This window comes from Microtus oregoni, unplaced genomic scaffold, assembly GCF_018167655.1.
Source record: "Microtus oregoni isolate MIOR12 unplaced genomic scaffold, Mior012 000183F_ref0000375, whole genome shotgun sequence".
Classification (NCBI taxonomy): domain Eukaryota; kingdom Metazoa; phylum Chordata; class Mammalia; order Rodentia; family Cricetidae; genus Microtus; species Microtus oregoni.
Window position 1 is genome coordinate 451,763 of NW_024544841.1, and position 22,836 is coordinate 474,598.

Sequence of the window (22,836 nt, forward strand, 5' to 3'; positions counted from 1 at the left end):
CTCACCCCCTTCCTCCCCTTACACGCCTATGTATGGATGAGGCTGTGCCAGGCTGTGGTAAACGGTCCTGAGTGGCTGCCCTGGTTCACTTTCAGCCCCTCCCTATGCCATGTGGGTGCCTAGATTGAGCTGATGCTTAGGTAGGACCACCTGGGGGTATGGGGCTGAGCAAAGGAGTTCCACCCTGCAGGAGACACCCTGACCCTGAGCAGGTGGGAGCCAGAGAAGGGCTGAGAGTTCTGGGTGCCATTCTGGATGTAGCAAGTGTCATATTTCAATGGCAGTGGGATGAGGATCCCCCAGGGGCCGTGGTGCCGGCAAGAAAGGCCGCAGGCTCCACTGGCAGTGAAAGAGTTAACAGCAGCAGCTGGCCCTTCTCATCAAGAAGAAAACTCCCTGTCCTGGCCTGCCTCCAGGGCCAAGCTGTAGGAGCTAAAAACTGGAAGTTCAGACCTGTGGCCAGATCTGCCTCTGTAGCAAGTACTGGAGGAGGGTCTGTCTGTTTGTCTGTCTGTCTGTCTGATGTTTGTCTCTCCATAAACCCATCAGGCTTCCTGCTGATCCTCTGTAAACCTGCCTGCCCACCTAGCTGTAAGCCTGTTATCTTTTCTGGCCAGCTGTCAGGCCTGTGTGATAATTTATCTCTATCTCTGTACCCATTGATTTTTTTCATCTGTCTGGTTGCTCGAGTTTACCTGTATACTTTCTTTCCTGTTCATCTGCCGGTCCGTTCATTTCTCTGTCCATTGCCCTGTGCCCACCTGCCTCCCTCTCTCTTCCTGAACCTCTGAGCCATGGCCTGGAGTCACAGGGCCACAGTCTGCCTGGTCCTGCTAGGTCTGGGTCTGGGTCTGGCCATCGTTGTGTTGGCTGTGACCCTCTCTCACCACCGTGCCTCTTGTGGCCCCGGAGCCTTTGCACATGCTGCCGTCGCCGCTGACTCCAAGATCTGCTCAGATATTGGACGGTGAGTAAGTGCTGGGTGTGAACTTGGTGGCTCTGAGCAGCTGACTGCTCCTGGAGACTGTGTGACTGTGGTAGGGACCCGTGAGTGCCACGCTGACTGTGTGTTTGGCCTCTGACAGCAACCCCAGGGCCCTTGTGTGGAAGGCCCTTGTAGGTGCGTCCATAGGGGAGGTGGGGACTTGGGACAGCGTTGCAAAGGTATTGTGACACTATTGCTCAAGAAGACCATCTAGACAGTGCTGGTTGGAAAGGTAAACTAAATGAGGCCTGCTACCTTGTCCCTGCCTGTCCTGAGCAAGACTGGCTCTTTTCCGGGAGCCTGGGTAACAGGCTACAGGGTTCCATGTGGAGGTCCTGCCCTTCCTGCCATATACAACGCTTCCCAGGGCCGGGCTACTTCTCCAAGTCTTTCAGAACAAGCACACACATACACATGCACACACGCACGCTTGTGCACACATGCATGTACACACACAACACTCTCAAGGACATATGCATGCACACATGCATGTACACATGCACTCGTGCACACGTGTGTACACACACTCACCACACTCATGCACACATGCATGTACACACACATACACGACCGGTGCCACATCTACCAGGACCTCTCTATGGTAGACTCTGGCCTCCGTGAGTGGAGTCGCTGATGACGGTTGGTGGACTAGGAGAGCGTGACAGAAGCCACAGTGGGTGTTTCCTGACCTTTTTCCAGGAAACCCAGCCCATGAAGGCTCCTGCTACCCACCACGCTGACTGTGGCAGGAAGCCACCTCTGGTCCCCTAAACATTGAGCCCCCTAAACCTGGGCAAGCCTCTCCTTCCTTCCAGCCATCTGGGCCTCCTTCCCATCATATTAGCCTGGTAGCCCACTGTGGGGGCCCAAGTGCTTTATACACCCAGGGCTGGGGCCTGCAGCAGGGAGAATAGTGGGCTCAGTCCAAAACACCAGCCTCGCATGCTTTCTTTTGCTGTTCTTGAATCCACCCACCCTTCCTTCCTTCCTCCCTTAATCCACCTGTCTAGCCCTTCTTTCCCGCCTCCCTTGCTCATAGTAGCTCCCAAGCCTGCTGACCTGGTCCTCTGAGCTCCCAGACTTTCTGTCTCCTCCTTCACGTCTCCACTGAACTTGGTAGTAGCTGGGACTAGCCGTTCGGATCAGTAGAAGCGGTCCTTTCTGCTCCACATGCTGTTCCCAAGGGAGGCAGGAGTTGAGATCAACTGTTTCTTTGTGCATGAGATGCACTGTCTACTTAATCCTCCCAAAATGCAAAGATGTAAATGAGGTTAAAGTGTGTGCACATGCACATACTCAGGCCCCACAGAGAACCTGCCAGACAGGCAGCCCTCTCTGAGGAAGTTCTCTGAGCAGTGCTTGGTCCATGAGGGCTGGACTGCGGTTGGTGCTTGGAGGAGCATGGGGCCTGTACTCTCTTGCACCCAAAACTCTCCCTCAAGCTCTCTCTGATGAAAAGCGGATGTGGGTTCCCCTCCTGTGTTTTGTCAAACAACTCTCTCTGCTTCCTGTTCTTGTTTTAAGAGCCTAGGAGTGGGGAGGGAGCCTCCGGCCCCAACTACTTACTGTGAACAAAAGTTCAGGGACCATAGCCAGGCGAGGCCTCGGAAAGGCGCCCCAGCTGCTGTGACCCCTGGCCAAGAGCTTTTCATTTGATTTAGGAAGTCTGTCCAGGGGAAGAACCTGGGCAGTGTCATGGCGGGCCATCTCAGTGGGCCTGGGGTTTTCCCCTGACTTTTGCTGCTGCTGCTCCCGCCAGGGTGGGAAGACTGTGGAAGGGGCTGTCTTCCTCAAGTCCCCTGCCCATCTGCTTTTACCTCAATCTGTCCAGCTCTGGGCACATATTGACCTCAGCTTTATTTACCAAAATTGCAGAAGGTAGGGCTCCCTTGGGGTTCTGGGGAGCAAGTTTCTGGAGGGTTCCCATCTGGAGTGCAGCCTGTTGTTTCATGCCCACCTGGTGTCTGAGGGTTGCATTCTTGCCTCAGAGGAGAGCAGTAACACAGACCAAGCTATAGCACCATGTGAGCCTCAGTTTCCCATCTGTGACATTTATGCTGGTACCTCCCTCATAGGATGGCTGTGAGCATGCAGGTAAGTTCACCCCCCCCCCCACCACACACACACAATAGACATGTTTCTTCAGTAGCTCTGTATAGTGTCATCTGCCTGGGTTGATCCAGACATAGCCAACATCCCAGACCTAAGGGAAGATTAGCGCGTGGCTCTTATCCGGGTCCCTCCCTTCCAGGGCCTTGGCTTTAGTTTCTACTCTTATGTCCTCCTGGCCTGAAACTTGTTCCATGTCCTTCTTGGTCTCGGTATTCCTGGCCACCTCACCGGGAAGTGACGGCCTTCTCTGACCGCCGGGCTCATGACAAGGCGTGCATGCAAATGCCCGTGTGAGTGCACACACGTCTGAGTGAGCATGTCACGGAAGTAGTGGTGACAGCAGCCTGCTGGTTCCTTGGGGACAAATGATATGAATCATTCGCCTGCTGACAAAAGCGATCACATTTCTCAGCTGAGGAGAGTCAGGCTCTGGACACCGAGCTACCTGCCTCTTGCAGCTGGCTAGCAGGAATATAATCCTACTGGAATAGGACTACTATGGTCCCAGGCTCCCGGCTCATGCCTGTGGTTGGGGGTTAGAGATACATGTGGGCAGGTCATGAGCCCTTCTCTTACCTGCGACATCTGATGTTTTTGTTTGTCATATGTCAGATATGTGAGGGGCGGATGTCTGGCTCAGCGGCACGGCTTTACTTAACACGCATGAGGCTCTGGGTTCCATTTCCAGAATGGAAAAATAATACGTGGTGAACACCTCTAATCTGTCATGGCCTGGGGACACAATGGTAACCAAGAGGGACAGGGTCCCGCTGTTGGGGAAGGAGATGCAAACAGATCTATAACTATGTTAGATGGTTGGGTATGGTAACTGTTTATCTGAAGTTTTTGTTCTGTGAAAAAAAAATCTCTGTCTCTCTGTCTCTGTCCTACCCACCCCTCTCTCTCTTTTTCTCCTCTCCCCTTTCTGTGTTGATCAGGACAATCCCCTTGGCTTAGTCAGCCCCAGGATTACAGTTGTGAGCCTCACGCCTGACAGCATGGGGCGCTTCCGCTACTCTCTTCCTGCCATTTTTTAAAGATTAGCTTGTACATTAGATCTTCTCCTTCTCCTTCTTCTTTTTGAGATTTATTTATTATGTACACAGTGCTATGTCTGCATGTATGCCTGCGGGCCAGAAGAGGGCGCCAGATCTCACTACAGATGGTGTGAGCCACCATGTGGTTGCTGGGAATTGAATTCAGGGCCTCTGGAAGAACAGCCAGTGCTCTTAACTCTGAGCCATCTCTCCAGCCTTAGATATTTTTTTTTTATCTTATTTCTCTCCCTTTAAAACACAGTGAGTATTTGTATTCCTAGCATAAACTCCTTCTTTTTTTAATGCTCACATTATCACAATATGACCAGTCGGTGTCCCTTTAAGACAGAAACTATATATTTTCTACTTTTTAGATTTATTTGTTTTATTTTTATGTATATTAGTATCTTGCTGCATGCAGGGAGCTGGACAGGATCGCCATTACAAGATGGCGCCAACATCCTGTCTTGTTGGAAATAAACAACTCCATATTTGGCTATGCCTTTGGGAGCTGCGTGTCCCTTGCTTCCCGCATGCACAGTGGTTTAGAGTCCTTGGGCCTATCCTGATGCAGTCTAGTGTCAGCTGATGGTGGCAGCCAATCACAGGGCGACCCGTGTGCCTACTCCCTATATAAGCCGCTTTAGTGCTCTAGGGGCCCCTCGCTTCCTGCTCTCCCTCAACCAAGGGCACTCCATTAAAGCGTGATCTGAGAAGAATCCTCGTGTGGTGGTTGTTCTTTCTCGCTGGTCGAGAAGTTCGCCGCAGCTGCATGTATGTCTGTGTATCACGTGTGTGTCTGGTGCCTTCAGAGGATGGAGACACTGAATCCCCTGAGACTGAAACCACAGGAGGCCATGAGCCACCATACGGGTACTGGAAGTCAAACCTGGGCCCCGTGCAAAAACAGCTAATGCTCTCAACTACAGAACGACCTCTCCAGCCCACAGCTAAGTTCTTTCACACGTGTGTTAGTCAGGTTTCCATTGTCGCAACAAACACCTCAGATAGTCACTTGTAAAATGAAATGCATTTGGCCTGCTGTCGGCAGGTTTGCCCACTGCCTGTTTGTAGTAACAAACACCTCAGATAGTCACTTGTAAAAGCCCCCATTACCTGCTTCTTTTTTTTTTTTAAATAAGAGTTGCCTTGGTCATAGTGTCTCCTCTCATCAATAGAATAGTAATTAAGACACATCAAAAATATTCCACGATCACCCAAGACTGCCAAGTTGGGAACTAGGCATTTCATACATGGGGGAATCTCCCCATCCTACACTCATCAGTCTTGGAGACCATTCCTGTCTACTAACTCAGGACATCTCAAGATCAATTTGCATATTCCATTGACCAGACCTGAAGTCAATCAAGGATGGTATGCATGAAGGAATTATGCATATGTATTTCAGTTATTTTATATTCTGGTTGGCCTAGAATTCACTAAACAGACCAGACAGCTTTGAATTTGCATTTTTCTCTGGCCTCTGCCTCTTGAGCACTGGAATTACAGCCATGAGTCTCCGTGCCTGGTTTGCGGATGGTGCTCGGAAGTAAAAGCTGAAAGCTGCTGCTTCCATTCAGAAACTAGAGAAGTCATGTCTGGGAACCATACGCTTCCTGGTAGCTCCAGTTCAAATCCACAATAGGGTTCTTCCAACACACACACACACACACACACACACACACACACGTGCACACACACACACGCATGCACATACACACGCATTGCCATGGATATAGAAATCTACAACAAGCTCATTATTTGCTTGTCTAAATTTCAGAATTGTTTCAACAACAGTATTAACGCTAATAATTAATTTGATGTTCAATGTTCGAGCAGACTAGATGTATTAGTTATTTTTCTTTGCTGTCATGAAACATCACGGTCAATGCAACTTCAAGGAGGAAGAGTTTATCTGGGGGCTCACAGCTTCAGAGGGGTAGAAGTCCATCACACTCCTGATGCAGAGCATAGCAGCTGGCAGGCAAGTGTGGTGCTGGAGCAGCGTTTGAGACCTCACATCCTGATCCACAAACTGAATCAAGCTGAATATTTTTTTTGGTTTGTTTTTTTCAAGACAGGGTTTCTCTGTGGTTTTGTAGCCTGTCCTGGAACTAGCTCTTGTAGACCAGGCTGGTCTTGAACTCACAGAGATCCGCCTGCCTCTGCCTCCCGAGTGCTGGGATTAAAGGCGTGCGCCACCACCGCCCGGCCTGAATATTTTTGAAATCTCAGAGCCTGGCCCCCAGTGACATACCCACTCCAACAAGGCCACGCCTCCTAATCCTTCTTAAATAGTTCCACCATCTAGGGACAAAGTATTCAAACATATGAACCTATGGCGGCCATTCTACCTCTACTACACCAGACAAAGTATATTTGTTGCTGTTGTTTTGGTTCATGACTTATAAATTACATACAACTAAACATAAAAATGTCCTTATGTGGGGCTGGAGAGGTGGTTCAGAAGTTAAGAGCACAGGCTGCTCTTCCATAGGTCCTGAGTTCAATTCCAAGTAACCACATGGAGGCTTCTATCTATAGCCATGAGATTTGGTGTCCTCTTCTGTCATTCAAACATATATGTAGGAAGAACACTATGTACATAATAAATTAATAAATCTTTCAAAAAAGTATATGTCCTTATGTAATGGAGCATCATGTGAAAAAAAATTTAAATGTTCATTTATTTTTCTAATACAGTGATTAGTTTAATATATTATTAGATTTTAAGGTTTTCTTTCTTTCATCCTTTTCATTTTTACTTTGGAATAAGAAGTCAAAGGTACTTAAAAGGTCATGTTCCCACTCTTCACCATATGGGCCAAGCAGAGGTATGAGTCTGTGTGTGCGTGTGCTCTATGCAGGTGCTCATGTATTTGTGTGTGCATGTTTGCAGATGCACATGGAAGCTGAGGCTGGCACGGGGTATCTTATTTTGTCATTCTCCATCCTGTGTTTGGAGACAGAGTCTCTCAAACATCGAACACACCAACTCAGCTAGGACTTCCAAGGGCTGATTTTTTTTTCTCCCTGAGACCAGGTGTCTCTGTGTAGCTCTGACTGTCCTGGAACTCACTCTGTAGACCAGGCTGGACACAGACTCACAGAGATCCGCCTGCCTCTGCCTCCCGAGCGCTGGGATTAAAGGTGTGTGGCATCTTTAATGGCCCAGTTCCAAGTACAGCCATTAAAGGAACGCACCACCATGCCTTATCCTGTTCTTAGTTGTTACTTGTTGGAATGGTTTTTGTTTGTTTATTTTGATGTATTTGGGCAGGGTAGCCCTGGTTGGCCTGGTACTCACTATGCAACCCAGTTTATCTTGAAATCATAGCGATTCTGCTCCAGCCTCTGAGTACTGGGATGACAGGCAAACATCCCAACACCTCGTTTGGGTTTTAAGGGTTTTAGATTTTATATTGATGTTGCAGGGCCCAACTTCATCAGCTGTGACCCCATATGGGGTAGGAAACTCAGCGTAGGATCCCCCAAATGACAACTGTAAAAGATTTCTGAATGAATGACCAAAAATTATTTCAAAATTAAGTAAATTCTAAATCCGAGGTATTCCTAGATCACTGGTGTTGCACACATGCAGCCCTGGTTCTGAACATGCGGCATGCGTGCTTTGTATTATGTGCATCAGCTTGCCATAAAGCACAGGTGAATGCTGCCAGAAACCCCTAGGCAGCCTACACTCTGGCTGTTGTGTGCTGCGAGTTGCCGTGTTTTACTATACGTGCTGTGTCTTCTGCTCTTATAGAAACATAATGCTTTTAAAGGTGTTTACTGTTTTTCTTCATCGGCATTCCTCAGTATATAGGAGCCAAGTTAGAGTGTATTATATAGTGTGAAAATGCTTGATTCTAAAAGTTATTGTTCCAATTGCTGACTTGAGTTTCAAAAAAAATTGTTAAATACATTTTGTCTTGTGATTATGAGAGAATTTTTAAAAATTTCTGAGAATTCCCTAGATATACTTTGACCATCTTATTCTACATATTTATGCAAATGTCTTTCTTAGTATTGATGATGATAAAGCCAAGGTGTCAATCAACTGAAAAATGCTGAAGATGTTCTCTCTCTAGAAACATAATTAATTATTAATTTGGAGTTTAGCTCATTATGCAAAAATAAACAAGCATATCCATGTCATTAATATGCAGGTTTGTTTTTTTATTTTTAATAAGTGGAAAACACAGGTGTGGTGACACATGCCTGTCATTCCAGCATGCTGGAGGTAGAGGCAGGGGGATCAGAAGCCATCTTTGTTGCATATCCAGTCTGATGTCAGCCTAAACTGTATGAGACTCTGTCTCAAAAGGTTAAAGAAAAAAAAAGGCAATTGAATGGATACTAAAAAATTGTTTTAAAATAAGTATCTTCAGTACTTACACCAGTAAATATTTTATTTATATACCCAGAGTCATACAAAAAAGTCTCACTCAAGAAAGGTGACCCCGTTCTTAAAGAATACTTTTAAGAAGCTTTAGTATAGTTCAACACAAATGAAAAAAAATCCAGGCCTGGTGGCATAGGCCTATTTTCCCACCTGAGGGAGACTGAGGCAAGGGGGTTACAAGCTCAAATCTCGCCTAGGTTACCTAAAATACACACATGCACACATACACACATGCACACATACACACACACACACATTGTCAATAGCAAAAGCTTTGTCTGTGTCTGTGGCTAGAAGCAGTTTTAAATTGATACATTTTAGTGACTCTTCAAACCATGGCTTGGTTTGTTTTTTATCCACAGCTTTGTTTTTTATTTTGCTTTTGTTGTTGTTGTTTATTGTTGTTGCTTTTTAGACAGGCTCTCATTGTGTGTCCCTGACTGTCCTGAACTTACTACAGAGACCAGATTAACCTAGAACTCAAAGCTCCGTCTACCTCCCCCTCCCAAGTGCAGGTATTTTTTTTTTTTTTTGAATTTTCGAGACAGGGTTTCTCCATAGGTTTTGGTTCCTGTCCTGGAACTAGCTCTTGTAGACCAGGCTGGCCTCAAACTCACAGAGATCCGCCTGCCTCTGCCTCCTGAGTGCTGGGATTAAAGGCGTGCGCCACTACCACCCGGCTCAAGTGCCAGTATTAAAGGTATGCACCACACACCACACTTGGCCTCAGTTCTGTCTCTGAAGTGTTAGTGCCTCTCTGTTCTCTCCTGTCATCGCAGAACTCCAGGGTCCCAGGATTTCTACCTTCCTTTATCTTTTATATCTCTTAATTTACTTCTTGCACGTTCTCTTTTTCTCTACCCTGTTTGGTGTGTGTGTGTGTGTGTGTGTGTGTGTGTGTGTGAATGTACATGTGTGTGATACGTGTGTGAAAGTATGTAGGTGTGTATGGGTGTGTCTGTTCTATTGCTGTGAAGAGACACCATGACCAAGGCAACTCTTACAAAAGAAAACATTTAATGGGGGGTTTGCTTACAGTTTCAGAGGGTTAGTCCATTATCATCATGGCAGGGAAAATGGAGGCAGGAGTGCTAGGCATAGACAGAGAGGAAGAGCCTGGACCTCAAAGCCTCCAACAAAGCCACATCTCCTAATACTTCTAATCCTTTCAGACAGTTCTACTTCCTGGTAACTAACTATTCAAACATATGAGCCTATGGGAGCCATTCTCGTTCAAACCACCACAGTAAATACGAATGTGTGTTTGTGTATGCTTGTGTGTGTGTGAGTGTATATGTGTGTATACATTCGTGTATGTGTGTGAGTGTATATGTGTGTATACATTCGTGTGTGTGTGAGTGTGTGTATACATTCATGTGTGTGTGTGAGTGTATATGTGTGTATACATTCATGTGTGTGTGTGTGAGTGTATATGTGTGTATACATTCGTGTGTGTGAGTGTATATGTGTGTGTGAGTGTATAAGTGTGTATACATTCGTGTGTGTGTGAGTGTATATGTGTGTATACATTCGTGTGTGTGTGTGAGTGTATATGTGTGTATACATTCGTGTGTGTGTGAGTGTATATATGTGTATACATTCGTGTGTGTGTGTGAGTGTGTGTATACATTCATGTGTGTGTGTGAGTGTATATGTGTGTATACATTCATGTGTGTGTATATGTGTGTGTGTGTATATGTGTGTGTGTGTGAGGGTGTATATGTGTGTATACATTCATGTGTGTGTGTGTTGGCACATGTACCATAGTGAACCTGTGGGGGTCAGAGATAGTTGGAATGCTCCAGGGGATGATGACAGCAGAATCATTTGAAAACAGAGAACAACCTTATATATGGTACAGGGAAGTGTAAATGCCTTCCTGCTTCGCAATCTATTGGGTATGAAGATGGACTAAGGAGTACCTGGATTTGAGGAGGCAGTGTGTTTTCTCATCTAACTTGGGGTTTGGGGCCAGAAGATACACCATCAACCTGTCACTGTTTCCGAGTAATCACCAGTCACATGAGCCAAGGAAGAGATGGGGTAGGAATGCCAGATTGCTGATTCTGTGTCTTGTCGCCTAGAGCCATCCTCCAGCAACAGGGCTCACCCACGGACGCCGCCATCGCTGCCTTGATCTGTACTGGTGTCGTTAACCCACAGAGCATGGGTCTGGGCGGAGGGGTCATCTTCACTATCTACAGTGCAACAACAGGTGGGCCCTGTGTGATTCCCCGTGGGGAGACAGACTTATCTTTAATCACGGGGCACTCATTTCTTGGGCTTTCTTGCATGCTTCTTCCTTGGTACTCCTGGTACTCTTTGCCCTGGCTTTGCCTCTGTTGTGTGGAGCCCTGGTGGTAGGTGGCATTTTAAGGGTTAACAGAGATGGAAACCAAGACCTAGAACAGGTTGGAGCCATCTCTCACCCGCCTCAACTCCAGGGAAGGTGGAAGTCATCAATGCTCGGGAGACAGTGCCAGCCAGCCATGTCCAGGGCCTGCTAGATCAGTGCACAAAGGCCCAGCCACTGGGCACAGGTAAGGCCTTTGGAAGGGTTCTTTAGACAACCTCACTGACACCAGTATGGGCCTGTCCAGAATACTCCCCTGCCAAGGGTCTGTATGACTCAGGCCGTGATACTCTGACATTGGGACATTGGGGATGGCCTCTGGACATGAGGGAACTGTGGACCCCCTGATCTCCTGTGGTGGGTTAGAGGTCTTCTTTTGGGGGAGACTCTGAAGAAAGGGGTATTCTGAGGGGAAGACCAATCTTGGGACGCTCAATGGGTCTGGGCTGGTGGGACAGGGATCCTGGGTCTAGTTTACTTGAAGGCAGAGTAAACTCCAGCAGGTAGCCTGGTGCCTTGGTGGTGGTATTCTTACGTGGACTTTATATGGAAGGCATTGGGGAGCCACAAGCAGTCTATGCCGAGAACGGTGTGGTCAGGCATGGGCTTCAGAAGCTGGGCGAGCAAGTTGGTGTGAAAGGGTTGTGCCAGGCTGAGGTTGGATGCGTATTGCGCAGGGGCCCAGTGGATTGGGGTTCCTGGGGAGCTCCGTGGCTATGCTGAGGCCCACCGCCGACACGGCCGCCTGCCTTGGGCTCAACTTTTCCAGCCCACCATCGCTCTGCTCCGAGAGGGTTTCCGTGTGCCCTCTGTCCTCAGCCAGTACCTCAGCCACAACTTCCTGCGGCCCTTCTTGTATTCGTCATCCCTGAGGTGAGTGGGCACTGTAACGCAGCTCTCAAATTCACATCCTGCCTGAGCACAGCCACCAGACAGCTGTGTCTCGTCATTCTTCAGCCAGAGGGTCGAACCTGAGGTGCCAAGGCCCTTATAGCCAGGGTAACCAACGCTTTCCTCAGGCTAAGCGCGGCTTATCCCTTCTGCTCTGCCTTCCTTCTGCTTCTCTTTGGGAGTGGCAGACAGTCCTCAGCTCACCCCTCTGCCACCTCAGTGATAGGTCTGCCCAGTAGGTGACAAAGTGACTCTGGGTGACACAGATAGACCAGAAAAGTTGCAGGGCCAGGAGTGAGGGTGGTGATCCAGCCCCAGCTGTTACCAGAGAACCAATCCCTAGTGGTTCTGTGCTGGGGCCGCCGCTGTTCCCCCAGAAGAATCCTGAAGATTTCTCTAGAGCCCAGAGGAATGTGAGTGTCCTCTGGGAGCTGGCGTCAGTCTGAGGTTGCCTCCTCCCCCTCCCTCCCCATCCCAGACAGCTCTTCTTCAATGGGACTGAAACCCTGAGATCTCAGGACCCATTTCCGTGGCCTGCCCTGGCCAACACCCTGGAGACAGTGGCCATGGAGGGTGCAGAGGCCTTATACACAGGGAGGCTGGGCCGCGTGCTGGTGGAGGACATTGCCAAGGAAGGTTAGCCACGCACCACGCTGACGCCGCATCACCCAGCCCAGCTAGGGAAAGAACCACGTTCTGGGCATTGGGGTGGAAGTCCCACCTTTCCCCAGGCTCCTCAGGACGACTGGGTGCTCTGGGATTCAGGAGGGTGCTGCTGGGGTTCGGGAGAGGCCAGGTGCCCATCTAGTCCAGCCTAACCATGGCTAGCCTTTGGGGTCTCTGCAGTCAAGAACCTCAAGCGGCAGGGCTTTCGGCATGTCTGCCTGTAGAGGAGCAGTAGCAGGCTTGGGTGGCAGAGTTGGCCATCTTTCTCTTCCTATTTCCCACTTGCCTTCCTCTGGTCTCTACCCTTCTGCCCTATACCACTGGGTGCACTGGTCCCCTTTGGGACTGCACCATTTGCTGGCGAGAGGAATTCTTTTGGGTGTCCCTGAGACACACTGCAGGCAAGAGCAATTCCTTTGGGTGTCCCCCAGAAGCATCGCAACTTTCTTGCCCTTTGGCAATCTCCATTTGCACCTGGAGCTCACCGTCTCTCTCCAGGAAGCCTGCTGACAGTTCAGGATTTGGCTGCCTTCCAGCCTGAAGTGGTGGCCCCCCTGGAGATGGCCCTGGGAAACTACACCCTGTACTCACCACCACCGCCTGCAGGGGGTGCTATTCTTAACTTCATTCTCAATGTGCTGCAAGGTAAGCCCTTCCTCAGGTCTCCTCTCTGTCCTTGGGCTCTGCCCTGCAGGGAGCCTGACCTCCTGGTTCACCCCTGACTTTGGTGAACACATTAGCTTTCTGTCATTGTAACACCAGGCTGGATGCGGCTACTTATTAAGAAAAGTTTATCGCTGGGAGTTGAGCTCAATAGGAGAGTGCTTGCCAAGCTTGGCCCCCATCAGATGAGCCCTCTTATAAGAACTACCAGAGTCACATGTGGGACACTTCCCAACAGCAAACTCCCTGTGACCTAAAGTCTTATCAGGTCTTCCTTCTTAATGGTTCAGCCACCTCCCAATGCGGACACTATGGGGATCAAAGCTCCAATCCCAGTGGACCCTCAGGGACACCCATGACATAATCCCATCATAGCGTATGGCCCTTGACTTTTTCAACGTACACTACATTCACAGAAGCATGCTATCCACGTCAGGACAGTGAGTTTTACAGTTGGTCTCTGTCTCAGGAACTGGCCCAGATTGCAAGGAAGGAAATAGCATCCTTTCCCTTAGTGCGTGTGTGACTCAGTCTCAGGGCATGGGAGCAGAAGGCCCTGCGGGTAGCGAGCTGCATGTCAGGTGTGTATGCTCCGGGTTGACACGCAGCGCAGGGAACCACAGCCTGCAGGGCCTGCCTGAGGTCTCACAGTTCCAGAAGCCAGAAATCACACAGCAGGTTATACACAGGCCAGGCTCAGTCTGGAGTCTCTGGGGAGAATCTGTTGGCTCTCCTCACCTTTACTGCATCACCCTAGGCTCTGCGCCCAACAGTTCAGACAGGTACAAAGCCTTCGACATGCCCCATGTTTCCCTATGGCTACACTTGTGATTAAAAGTTTAATTATAAATTAGGGACAGTAAGACACATCCTTTCACCTACAGGAAGCCCTAAGTGATTTCTCTTTGGTCTATACAAATCATCATCATTGCCATCACTGGTTAGCTTTCTGTTACTATGCCAAATATCTGGGATTAAAACCCACTTATAAAGAGAAATGGTTTCTTTTGTCTCATGGGTTTGTAATTTCTGCCTGTGTTTGGTTGGCCCCACCGCTTCTGGGCCTGCAGTGGGGCAGCATGCTATGGCAGGGATGGGTGATAGCGCAAAAACTCCCTCTCAAGGCTGCTGGGAAATGAAAGACAGGGAAGGAGAACACAGCCCCATCTGAGCACATGACCTAACTCACCATCCTCCCAGGCCCCGCCTTTTAAAGTGTTCACCATTCCCCAACAGTGTCAAGCTCAGAACCAAGCCTAGATGTTGTGCACCAGGGCCATTCATTGTTCAGTAACAGAGGTCACCTTGGCATAAGTCCTTCAATATGGTGACAATTGGTTTCAGCGTAGAGAGGGTTACTAAGGTCTGCTCAGAAGTAGAGCTCATGTCTAGCATGTCCTATCTCAGTACTGGGGCAGGTATTAATAAGGGATTAATAGCCAGGCAGCAAATACAGTGTGGCTACATTAGACAATAGAATGAGTCACGTCCTTGGTGTGATGGAGCAGGATGGCTCAAGATTTAATCATGCTACACAGAATGGCACTTAAAATGGACGAATTGTTTATTCTGGAACTTTCCATGTAATATTTGCAAGCTATGATTGACTGCAGGTAGCTGAGATTGTGGAAAGTCAGATCACACACAAGAGGGGGACATCTCTTCTCTTCTGTGTCTGACTTATAAAGTGTGGGGGCTGGAGAGATGGCTCAGAGGTTAAGAGCACTGCCTGCTCTTCCAGAGGTCCTGAGTACAATTCCCAGCAACCACATGGTGGCTCACAACCACCTAAAATGGGATCTGATGTCCTCTTCTGGCCTGCAGGTATATATGCAGACAGAGTACTCATACCTAAAAAGTACATTTAAAAATGTGTGCTGGGCAGTGGTGGTTCACTCCTTTAATCCCAGCACTTGGAAGGCAGAGGCAGGCAGATCTCTGTGAGTTCAAGGCCAGCTTGGTCTACAGAGTGAGTTCCAGAACAGGTTCCAAAGCTACACAGAGAAACCCTGTCTCGAAAAACAAAAACAAAAAAAGATGTGCGTGGCTTGGTGCAGTGGCCCACACCTTTAGTTCATGTACTCAGGAGGCAGAGGTAGTTAGAACCCTGAATTTAAGGCTAGCCTGGTCAACAAAGAGTTTTAGGACAGCCAGGGCTACATAGAAAAACCCTATCTCAGTGGGGGGGAGAGACACACTTGATCCTCAGATTTAGGGCTAACCTACTAATCTATACAATTCAGGGTAAATATTGCCTCTCAAAATCCTTAACATATTTTGCCATACACTGTGATAGTAATTCTTGTGCTATATAAATCAATATTCATGGATCCTGAGAGGTAAAGAAATGAGTATATATTTTGGGGGGCCAACATTCACCTCACTACACAAGGTAACCCCCTTGGACCCCCACTACCTCCCAAGGGTTCAACTTCTCGGCAGAGACGGTGGCCCAGCCTGAAGAAAAAGCGAACATGTACCATCACCTTGTAGAGACACTCAAGTTCGCAATAGGGCAGAGGTGGCGGCTCTGGGACTCTTATAGTCGCCCGGGGATACAGGTAAGGCTCCCTGGGACCGATGGTGTCCTCTTCCAACCCTTTCCTAGAATACAGCATGGAGGGAGGGGCAGCATTGGCATGGGGAAGGTGGAGGAATTTCTTTGTAGTTCTGGGCAGGGATATCCTGGCAGCAGTCCCCAGGGCTGCAAGGGACTCTGAGGTGGTAGCTATAGTGGGTAGGATCTGGCCTTAGCATGGGCTCAATTACCTTCTACAACAGACTGGAGAAAGGGTCCTCCCAGGGGGAACGAGTTCACCCTACGCTCTGCTTTGAGGACCCTGCCTGGCTCCTCATTAATTTGCTATCTGACTGCTCACTCCAGAACACCTCCCAGAACCTTCTTGGGGAAGCTCTAGCCCAGCACATTCGCCAGAAGATCGACGGCCGCGGTGACCACCAGCTCAGCCACTACAACCTGATCGGGGTCAGGGGCAACAGGATGGGCACTTCTCATGTGTCGGTGTTGGGAGAGGACGGCAGTGCTGTGGCAGCTACCAGTACCATCAACACACCGTGTGTGGGACCTGGGGAGGGGCAGGGGCAGACAGGGCTCAGGGGCAGGTGGGTAGATTCCTCCTCCTTTGCTCTTGACTCCAAAGTCTCCTTTGACCCAGTTTGGTCTACACCCTCCGACCTCTCCTTGTTAGTCCCTAAGCAGGCAACACCTCCCTTTTGTTTTTCCCACTGTCAAAAAAGATCTGGCACAGGGACGTCCTTGCTGACAAAAGCTATTATTTGGTGGCCCTGAGCCCGGTCCTGTCTGGGTTGGGCCTTACACAAAAAGGAGTCCTGATGGGAGCCAAAGGGGATCTTTGAGGTCCCTGAGTGGTTCTGGGCTCCGGTGTGCTGGAAGCACTTTTGTAAGGGATCCTCAGAGGTTGCAGCCCTGTGTTGCTGGGAGCCAAGGCCCCAAGTTCAGACCCCACCTTACCCATCTGCAGCTTCGGAGCCATGGTGTACTCACCCCGGACAGGCATCCTCCTTAACAACGAGCTCCTGGATTTATGCTGGAGGCACGGGCCAGGTTCCACTGCCACTCCTCCACCTGGTAAGAGAGAAAGAAGGGTAGGTGGGCCACTAACCCCTGGGCAAGTTACCCCCATCACTGAGTACTGTTAACTTAGCAATGTATGAAGGTGGGGTAGGTGGTACCCCTAGAGGGTGTGGGTGATGCTTGTTGGCCCCAGTTCCAGGTGAGCGCCCACCGTCTTACATGGTACCCTCCATCTTGGTCAACAAGGCACAGGGATCCAAGCTGGTGATTGGTGGGGCTGGTGGGGAACTCATCGTGTCTGCTGTGGTCCAGGTAAGTCTGAGAATTCCTGGCTAGAATGTTGCCTCTCTGGTGAACTCCCTGGGGTGGGGATGGGAGTGTGGCAGTGGGATATCCTGTGTCCCTTCTCTGTGTCCTCTTATTTCTTTCAGACCATCACGAATATCTTATTTCTTTCAGACCATCATGAATAAGCTGTGGCTTGGCTTTGACCTGACAGAAGCCATTGCAGCCCCCATCCTACACGTCAATAGCAAGGGCTATGTGGAGTATGAACCCAAGTTCAATGAGGTGAGGCTGAGGTCCCACCGGCCTCCTGAAACCCATGTTGTTCTCCCCTGTAAAGAATTCGGTAACTTCCTGTGCCAGAGAGACACACTCCACCTCCAGGGCCATGAAGACTTGAGAAGTTTAACGGGAAGACAATAGGTCTGTCCCATGGCATCCAAGTCAGAGAGTAGGCTGTTGCCTGAGCATCTCCTGGGCTGAGGACTTCAAAATCTTGTTCTGTGTACGCCGTTTCCAGGAAACTAGCTTTTCTGACTGTGGTCAGTTAGCCGCTCCTTCCTGGCGCCTTCTTCCCTCATGTGGTGAAACTCAGAGTCAAGAGTTTATTCACAAAAGAGCTCAGTTTTCCCGTGGGATTTTGTTCTGGGTCATGGGAGGTCTTTCTGCCCTTATGTCCAAACATCTGATTTCCCCACTAAGACCCTGGAGCATGACCAGTGGCTGAAATCTCTTTACTCTCTGGTTACCACCTTCCTACCCAGAAAATTAGCTTTCTGGGAGTTTTCTGAAGCTCAGTGGATGCACTGTGTGGAGCACATATAAAGATTAGCAGCTTTGGGGCTGGAGAGCGGGCTCAGTGGTTAGGAGCACTTGCTTGGTGGTTCTCAGCACCCATACGGCAGCTCACGACCACTCTGTGAACGCTGTAAGAGATCCAACACCCTCTTCTGACCTCCACAGGCTCCTGCGTGTGTGTGTGTGTGTGTGTGTGTGCGCGCGCGCGCGCGCGCGCACGCACGGAGGGGGAGAGTAGATAAATGTTTTAAAACAGGGGCTGAGAACCAAACCTGGGTCCTCTGCAAAAGCAACAAGTGCTCCTTAAGTGCTGAGTCATCTGTCTGGTCAGGTTAGATATGTTAAATATATACATGCATTTTTGACTTGTAATATTTTCAAATTATGGTGGATTTATTGGGGCACATCACCCCATTATAAGTTGAGCAATCTCTGTAGTGTTGAGAACTTGTTCAGATTCTGAGGTTCAAGGCATAACCCCTTGGACTCAGATTCTTGGCATTTTAGCATCTGCGCAGGGTTCTCCCAGGGACCTGAGACGTTCTCTCAGAGCACCGGGTCCAAGGAACTAATGTCTAGAGGATGTAAGAGCCAAGACATGTTCTTTTAAGCTCGTACTGCTTGAGCCTTGGCCGTTGACTCTTAACTGAAGATCCATTGTCAGTGAGTATCAATTCTCAAGACTTGGCACTCTGAGATTCTTGGAGCATTCGGAAGATGACACAAGGTCTGGGAGCTGGGACAATGAAATCCAGAGCCTTGTGAAGCCAAGCTTGTCAGCACCCTGAGTGTTCAAATGTCAGTTATGCAGATGCAGGCTTTCGCTGGTGAACCCCATCAATCCTGGCTTAGAGACCTCAAGTCTCCAAGGACCCTCATAAGCAAAAGCCACCACCAAGGCGAGGAAGGGCTTGGAGTTTGGCCACTAAATTCTGAGAAACGGAGCCTCCAAGGACTGAAAGTGTAACTCTGGCTTTAGTACTGAGGTCCTCAGCCTCTAATGTCAAGGTCACTGGGCAATTCATAGAGGAAACACGGAAAAATTAAGAGCCCTCAAGGCGTGGCTACAGATCTCACCTTGCCAGTGGCTCAAGTCACATAATGTCACCTGGGCAGCAAACGATTATAAGGACTTCAGAGATGCTGTTACACCTGGACATCTGTAGAGTATCGGGTCACCGTGAACAAAATTCTTGGCCCATTAATCCGGAACAGCATATGGAGACGTGGGGCTGAAGAAATATAGTTTTTAGGATTTTTGCTCCCTTGTAACATGATAAATGGCAGTAGTGGGGGTTCATACCCCAAGAATATAAAGTCCTTAACATCTTAGAAATCAGAACTGCCGGGCAAGGCCCTTCTTTAGTTTCTACCTCCAAGTTCACAGATTTAGTATCTTACACCTGAGAATTAGGGCCCCATGTTCTGAGTGTCCCCCACTACTTCCTCCAGGGTTTAGTTTTCTTGGATACAAACAAATTTGTTTGCTTTAAAGACAGAATTTGGCTCAGGCCAGCCTCAGACTTGCTATGTAGCCGAGGCTGATCTCAAATTGACAATCCCCTGCCCCTGCACCCCTACCTGGCTTGATATAGGAGTGAGTGTGCCTTTATGTTTATCTATGCATTCACACACACACACACACACACACACACACACACGAAATGCTTCATGAATTTACAAGTCATCCTGAGTGAGGGCCATGTTAATCTTTCTGTATTGTTCCAGATTTAGTGTCTATCTGCCGAAGCCAGCACAGTGCAGTGCACGCATACCCTGGACAAATGGGATCAGCAGCCTTGGGTCCTCCTAGACACCCCTTATTAGCCATAAAGTTATAGGCACCCCCAGGTTCTATATGGTTTGGTACTACTCAGGTTGGTGGGCCTGGGTACCTAGTATCTAGTGCTTTGTCCTCCTCAAGGTCCCAGGGTATCTATGGACTCCAAAATTGTGGCCCTTTAACCCAAGTCGTCTTCTTTTTTTTTTTTTATTTGTTCATTATGTATACAGAATTCTGTCTGCATGTATGCCTGCAGGCCAGAAGAGGGCACCAGATCTTGTTACAGATGGTTGTGAGCTACCATGTGGTTGCTGGGAATTGAACTCAGGACCTCTGGAACAGCAGGCAGTGCTCTTAACCTCTGAGCCATCTCTCCAGCTCCCTAACCCAAATCTTCTAAAACGACCTTCTCCACAGAAGCCCTGAGATCACCTCAGATTTGTCCTCTGGGTCCACAGTGAATTAGACCCATGAACAGAATGAACTTTGTTCTTGATGGGTTGTTGCTTTGAGCTGCCCCGTCCTTGCCTGGTCCCTGCAGCCTCTCACATCCCTCTGGGATCTCCAAGCTGTAAACTCGATGCTCTAGGACCAGTTCCTGCCCACAGTCTTTCCCTAGCCAGGATCCTGGGGCTCCCTTCCCCCAAGCCCCTCCTTTTCAGGTCTGTTTTTCTATTTTTTTGTCTGGCCACTCCCTTGCATAATGGGGGGACTTGAGCTGCCCTCTCCCTCTCCATGAACGCTTCTCTCTCTTTTTCAGGAGGTGAAGAAGGGACTGCAAGACCGGGGCCAGAGCCAGAGCCCGCGGCTCTTTTTCCTGAACTCTGTCCAGGCTGTGTCCCAGGAAGGACCCTGTGTCTATGCGGCATCTGACCAGAGGAAGGCTGGAAAGGCTTCAGGATACTAAGAGAGCTTTGCCCAGAGGTGGGATCTGACCCTAGATGAGTCCTGGGCTTCAGATGGATGAGGCTGTAGATCTAAGTGCTCCAGGACCTGGAACCTTTGCTACGAGATCAACCTGGGCCTGCAGAGGACAGGGACCAGCTCGACAGATGAATGACTGAGAGGGAAGGACTGACTTGTCCATAGTCCCTTCCCAACACCTCTGGTGACCCTGCTCTGCCTCTTCTAGCCTCCCTCGGCATCATGCCCATATTCCAACTGGTGTGCCTACCAGTCCAGGATTAAAGAGGAGCCATACTGTGGGCTGATTTGGTGGTTCTCAGCAGTTAGGGGACCCCCAGACAGTGCCCAGTGATATACAATACACCTCACACTCCTGTGGTCCTTCATGGCTCCATTCACCATCAAAACTGGGGAACTGGGCAGTGAACGGAGGGCGTCCACCTCTACCCCGCTCAAGCTACAGTGTGTCTGGGGGCTTCACAGTGTGGCTGCCTCCCATTTTGCCTGCCAGTGAGAAGGCAGGAGTGTGGCTTATAGTACTTTCCCTCAACTCTCGTGAGACCCTAATCCCCTCCAGGAAAATGTCGATTGAAGCAATTTTTTTTTTTTTTGATTTTTTGAGACAGGGTTTCTCCATAGCTTTTTGGTTCCTGTCCTGGAACTAGCTCTTGTAGACCAGGCTGGCCTCGAACTCACAGAGATCCGCCTGCCTCTGCCTCCCAAGTGCTGGGATTAAAGGCGTGCGCCACCACCGCCCAGCTCCTGGCTCAGGTCTTAATATTGCATGTTCCCGAGACTAGGGCTCATTCTTGGTAGTACTGACATGTGAGATGAGGTGACTTTTTGTTGCTTAGAGCTGTCCCTACATGGCACACCCGTGGCACAATAGCATCCCTCATATTCCCGCAGACACAGCAGCACAACTCTCTGGACAGGGTTATACATCCCTGGTTGAGCAGTACTGCTTTGGATGAGTGGGAAACTCTGCAGACTATCCAGTAGGGTGCCTGTTATGAAGGACTTCCTAGAGGAACCTAAGCATCTTGTATCACACTCCTGGGAGCATCAGGCATTTCTGGGTCACCCCAAGTATCTGCAGGAGTTGCTTTAGTAAATCCAGGGTGCCACAACAACCTGCATGACTTACACATGCATCTTAAAGAAATCCATCACTCTGCTTCAACGGTTAAAAAGCTCTTTTTGAAAAAACAAAACTCTTTTTGCTAGGACCTAGGTTTTAACTCCCAGCACCCACATGATGGTTCATCACCATCTGTAACTCCAGTTTCTAGGGATCTGATGATCATTTCTGATCTCTATAAGCACCAAGAATACATGCAGGCAGAACACTCACACATAAAATTAAGTGAATAAATCTAAGTTTAAAAATTAAAAGCAAAATTGATGACTCATAACTCTGAAAACCAGGCAGTCTGAGATAAAGGTGGCGGCAGGTTCGGTGTTTGGAGAGGGCTCATTTCCTCTCAGATGGTCTGTCATATGGTGGAAGGAGTTAGGTGACTTGCTCGGGTTTCTTCAAAGACGATAGGGTCACTCCTCACGATGGGTAGAAGATTGGTTCCAGGACCTCCCGAAAGAAGACTCAAGTCTGTGGATGCTCACATCCTTTATATAAAACGAAGCCGTGTTTGCATCAGCTGCTTGTAGAGTCAAGAGCTGGAAGCTCATGGAAGGTTCAGTGAGATACGGTTGGGATCTTTTGGTGTTCCTGATTACAATCAGATTTTCTTCATCTTCACCGTGGCATTGTGGTAAGGTATGGACTCCCGTCCCTTGAGTTGAGACCATAAAATTCTCTACTCCCTCCTGACCACAGCTTCTCTCTGGGCATGCACTTCTGTGCCTAGCTACAGGATCATTCCTGATTTTATGACGGCATGCTTCAAGCTTCTTCATCTTGCCCCTCCATGTGCATGTCTATCTCCTGCTACATCTGTGATGATGGAAGTTACAAAATAATCCAACACTAGCTCAGAATTAAGTATAATAAAGGGTTATTTATTTAGGGGTAGACTCACAGATCACAGTCCTCTGGACAAACAGGGAAGAGGAACCGAATCCAGCAGCTGGAAGAGAGAGCAAGCACACTATTTACGTCAGCATTTATAGTATAAGAGGCCAAGCCTAAGTCGGCTGGTATCTTGAAGGCTACTGGCTGAAGGAGTTCCTACAGCACCTCCCCCTTTTGTTTGCACAAGAGAGTTCTAAGCCTAATACAAAACTATATACAATAAGAACAAATATCAAGTATAAAAATTAGAATTACAACCAGCATAAACAATGGTGCGTGTAAGTCCAAGATACCACTGCTTGCTTAATTTCCTTTAGATCATTCATACCTATAGGTATCCACCTACATTCTTTGGCTCCTTTGG

The 22,836-nt window shown here is 48.8% G+C and overlaps 1 protein-coding gene and 1 non-coding gene across 3 annotated transcripts; one reads left to right on the forward strand and one right to left on the reverse strand.

Annotated features, from left to right (window-relative positions):
• The first annotated feature begins 588 nt into the window (after window positions 1-588).
• On the forward strand, window positions 589-21,800 carry Ggt5 (gamma-glutamyltransferase 5). 2 transcript variants are annotated; one of them, XM_041647524.1, is made up of 12 exons: window positions 589-967; window positions 10,624-10,754; window positions 10,984-11,079; window positions 11,570-11,765; window positions 12,262-12,419; window positions 12,948-13,094; window positions 15,537-15,673; window positions 15,997-16,187; window positions 16,616-16,722; window positions 16,862-16,980; window positions 17,128-17,238; window positions 20,295-21,800. In XM_041647524.1, exons 1-12 carry the CDS (start codon window positions 795-797, stop codon window positions 20,439-20,441), a joined length of 1,713 nt encoding a protein of 570 aa, XP_041503458.1. In that variant the 5' UTR covers window positions 589-794; the 3' UTR covers window positions 20,442-21,800. The 2 variants fall into 2 exon arrangements, with proteins under 2 accessions (XP_041503458.1, XP_041503459.1); XM_041647525.1 differs by lacking the exons at window positions 589-967; window positions 10,624-10,754; window positions 10,984-11,079; window positions 12,262-12,419 and having other exon boundaries at window positions 11,725-11,765.
• Window positions 19,405-19,506, reverse strand: LOC121445396. Its single transcript, XR_005973923.1, has one exon. It is a non-coding gene; the product is annotated as a U6 spliceosomal RNA (small nuclear RNA).
• Window positions 21,801-22,836: the final 1,036 nt, after the last annotated feature.

What these genes read in the sequence shown, in the direction of transcription:
- Ggt5 (XM_041647524.1), top strand. Translation starts at nt 795, where the DNA reads ATGGCCTGGAGTCACAGGGCCACAGTCTGCCTGGTCCTGCTAGGTCTG. An exon ending in GGAGGACATTGCCAAGGAAG is followed by an intron (nt 12,420 to 12,947) that starts GTTAGCCACGCA and finishes GTCTCTCTCCAG; the next exon opens with GAAGCCTGCTGACAGTTCAG. An exon ending in CATTCTCAATGTGCTGCAAG is followed by an intron (nt 13,095 to 15,536) that starts GTAAGCCCTTCC and finishes CTACCTCCCAAG; the next exon opens with GGTTCAACTTCTCGGCAGAG.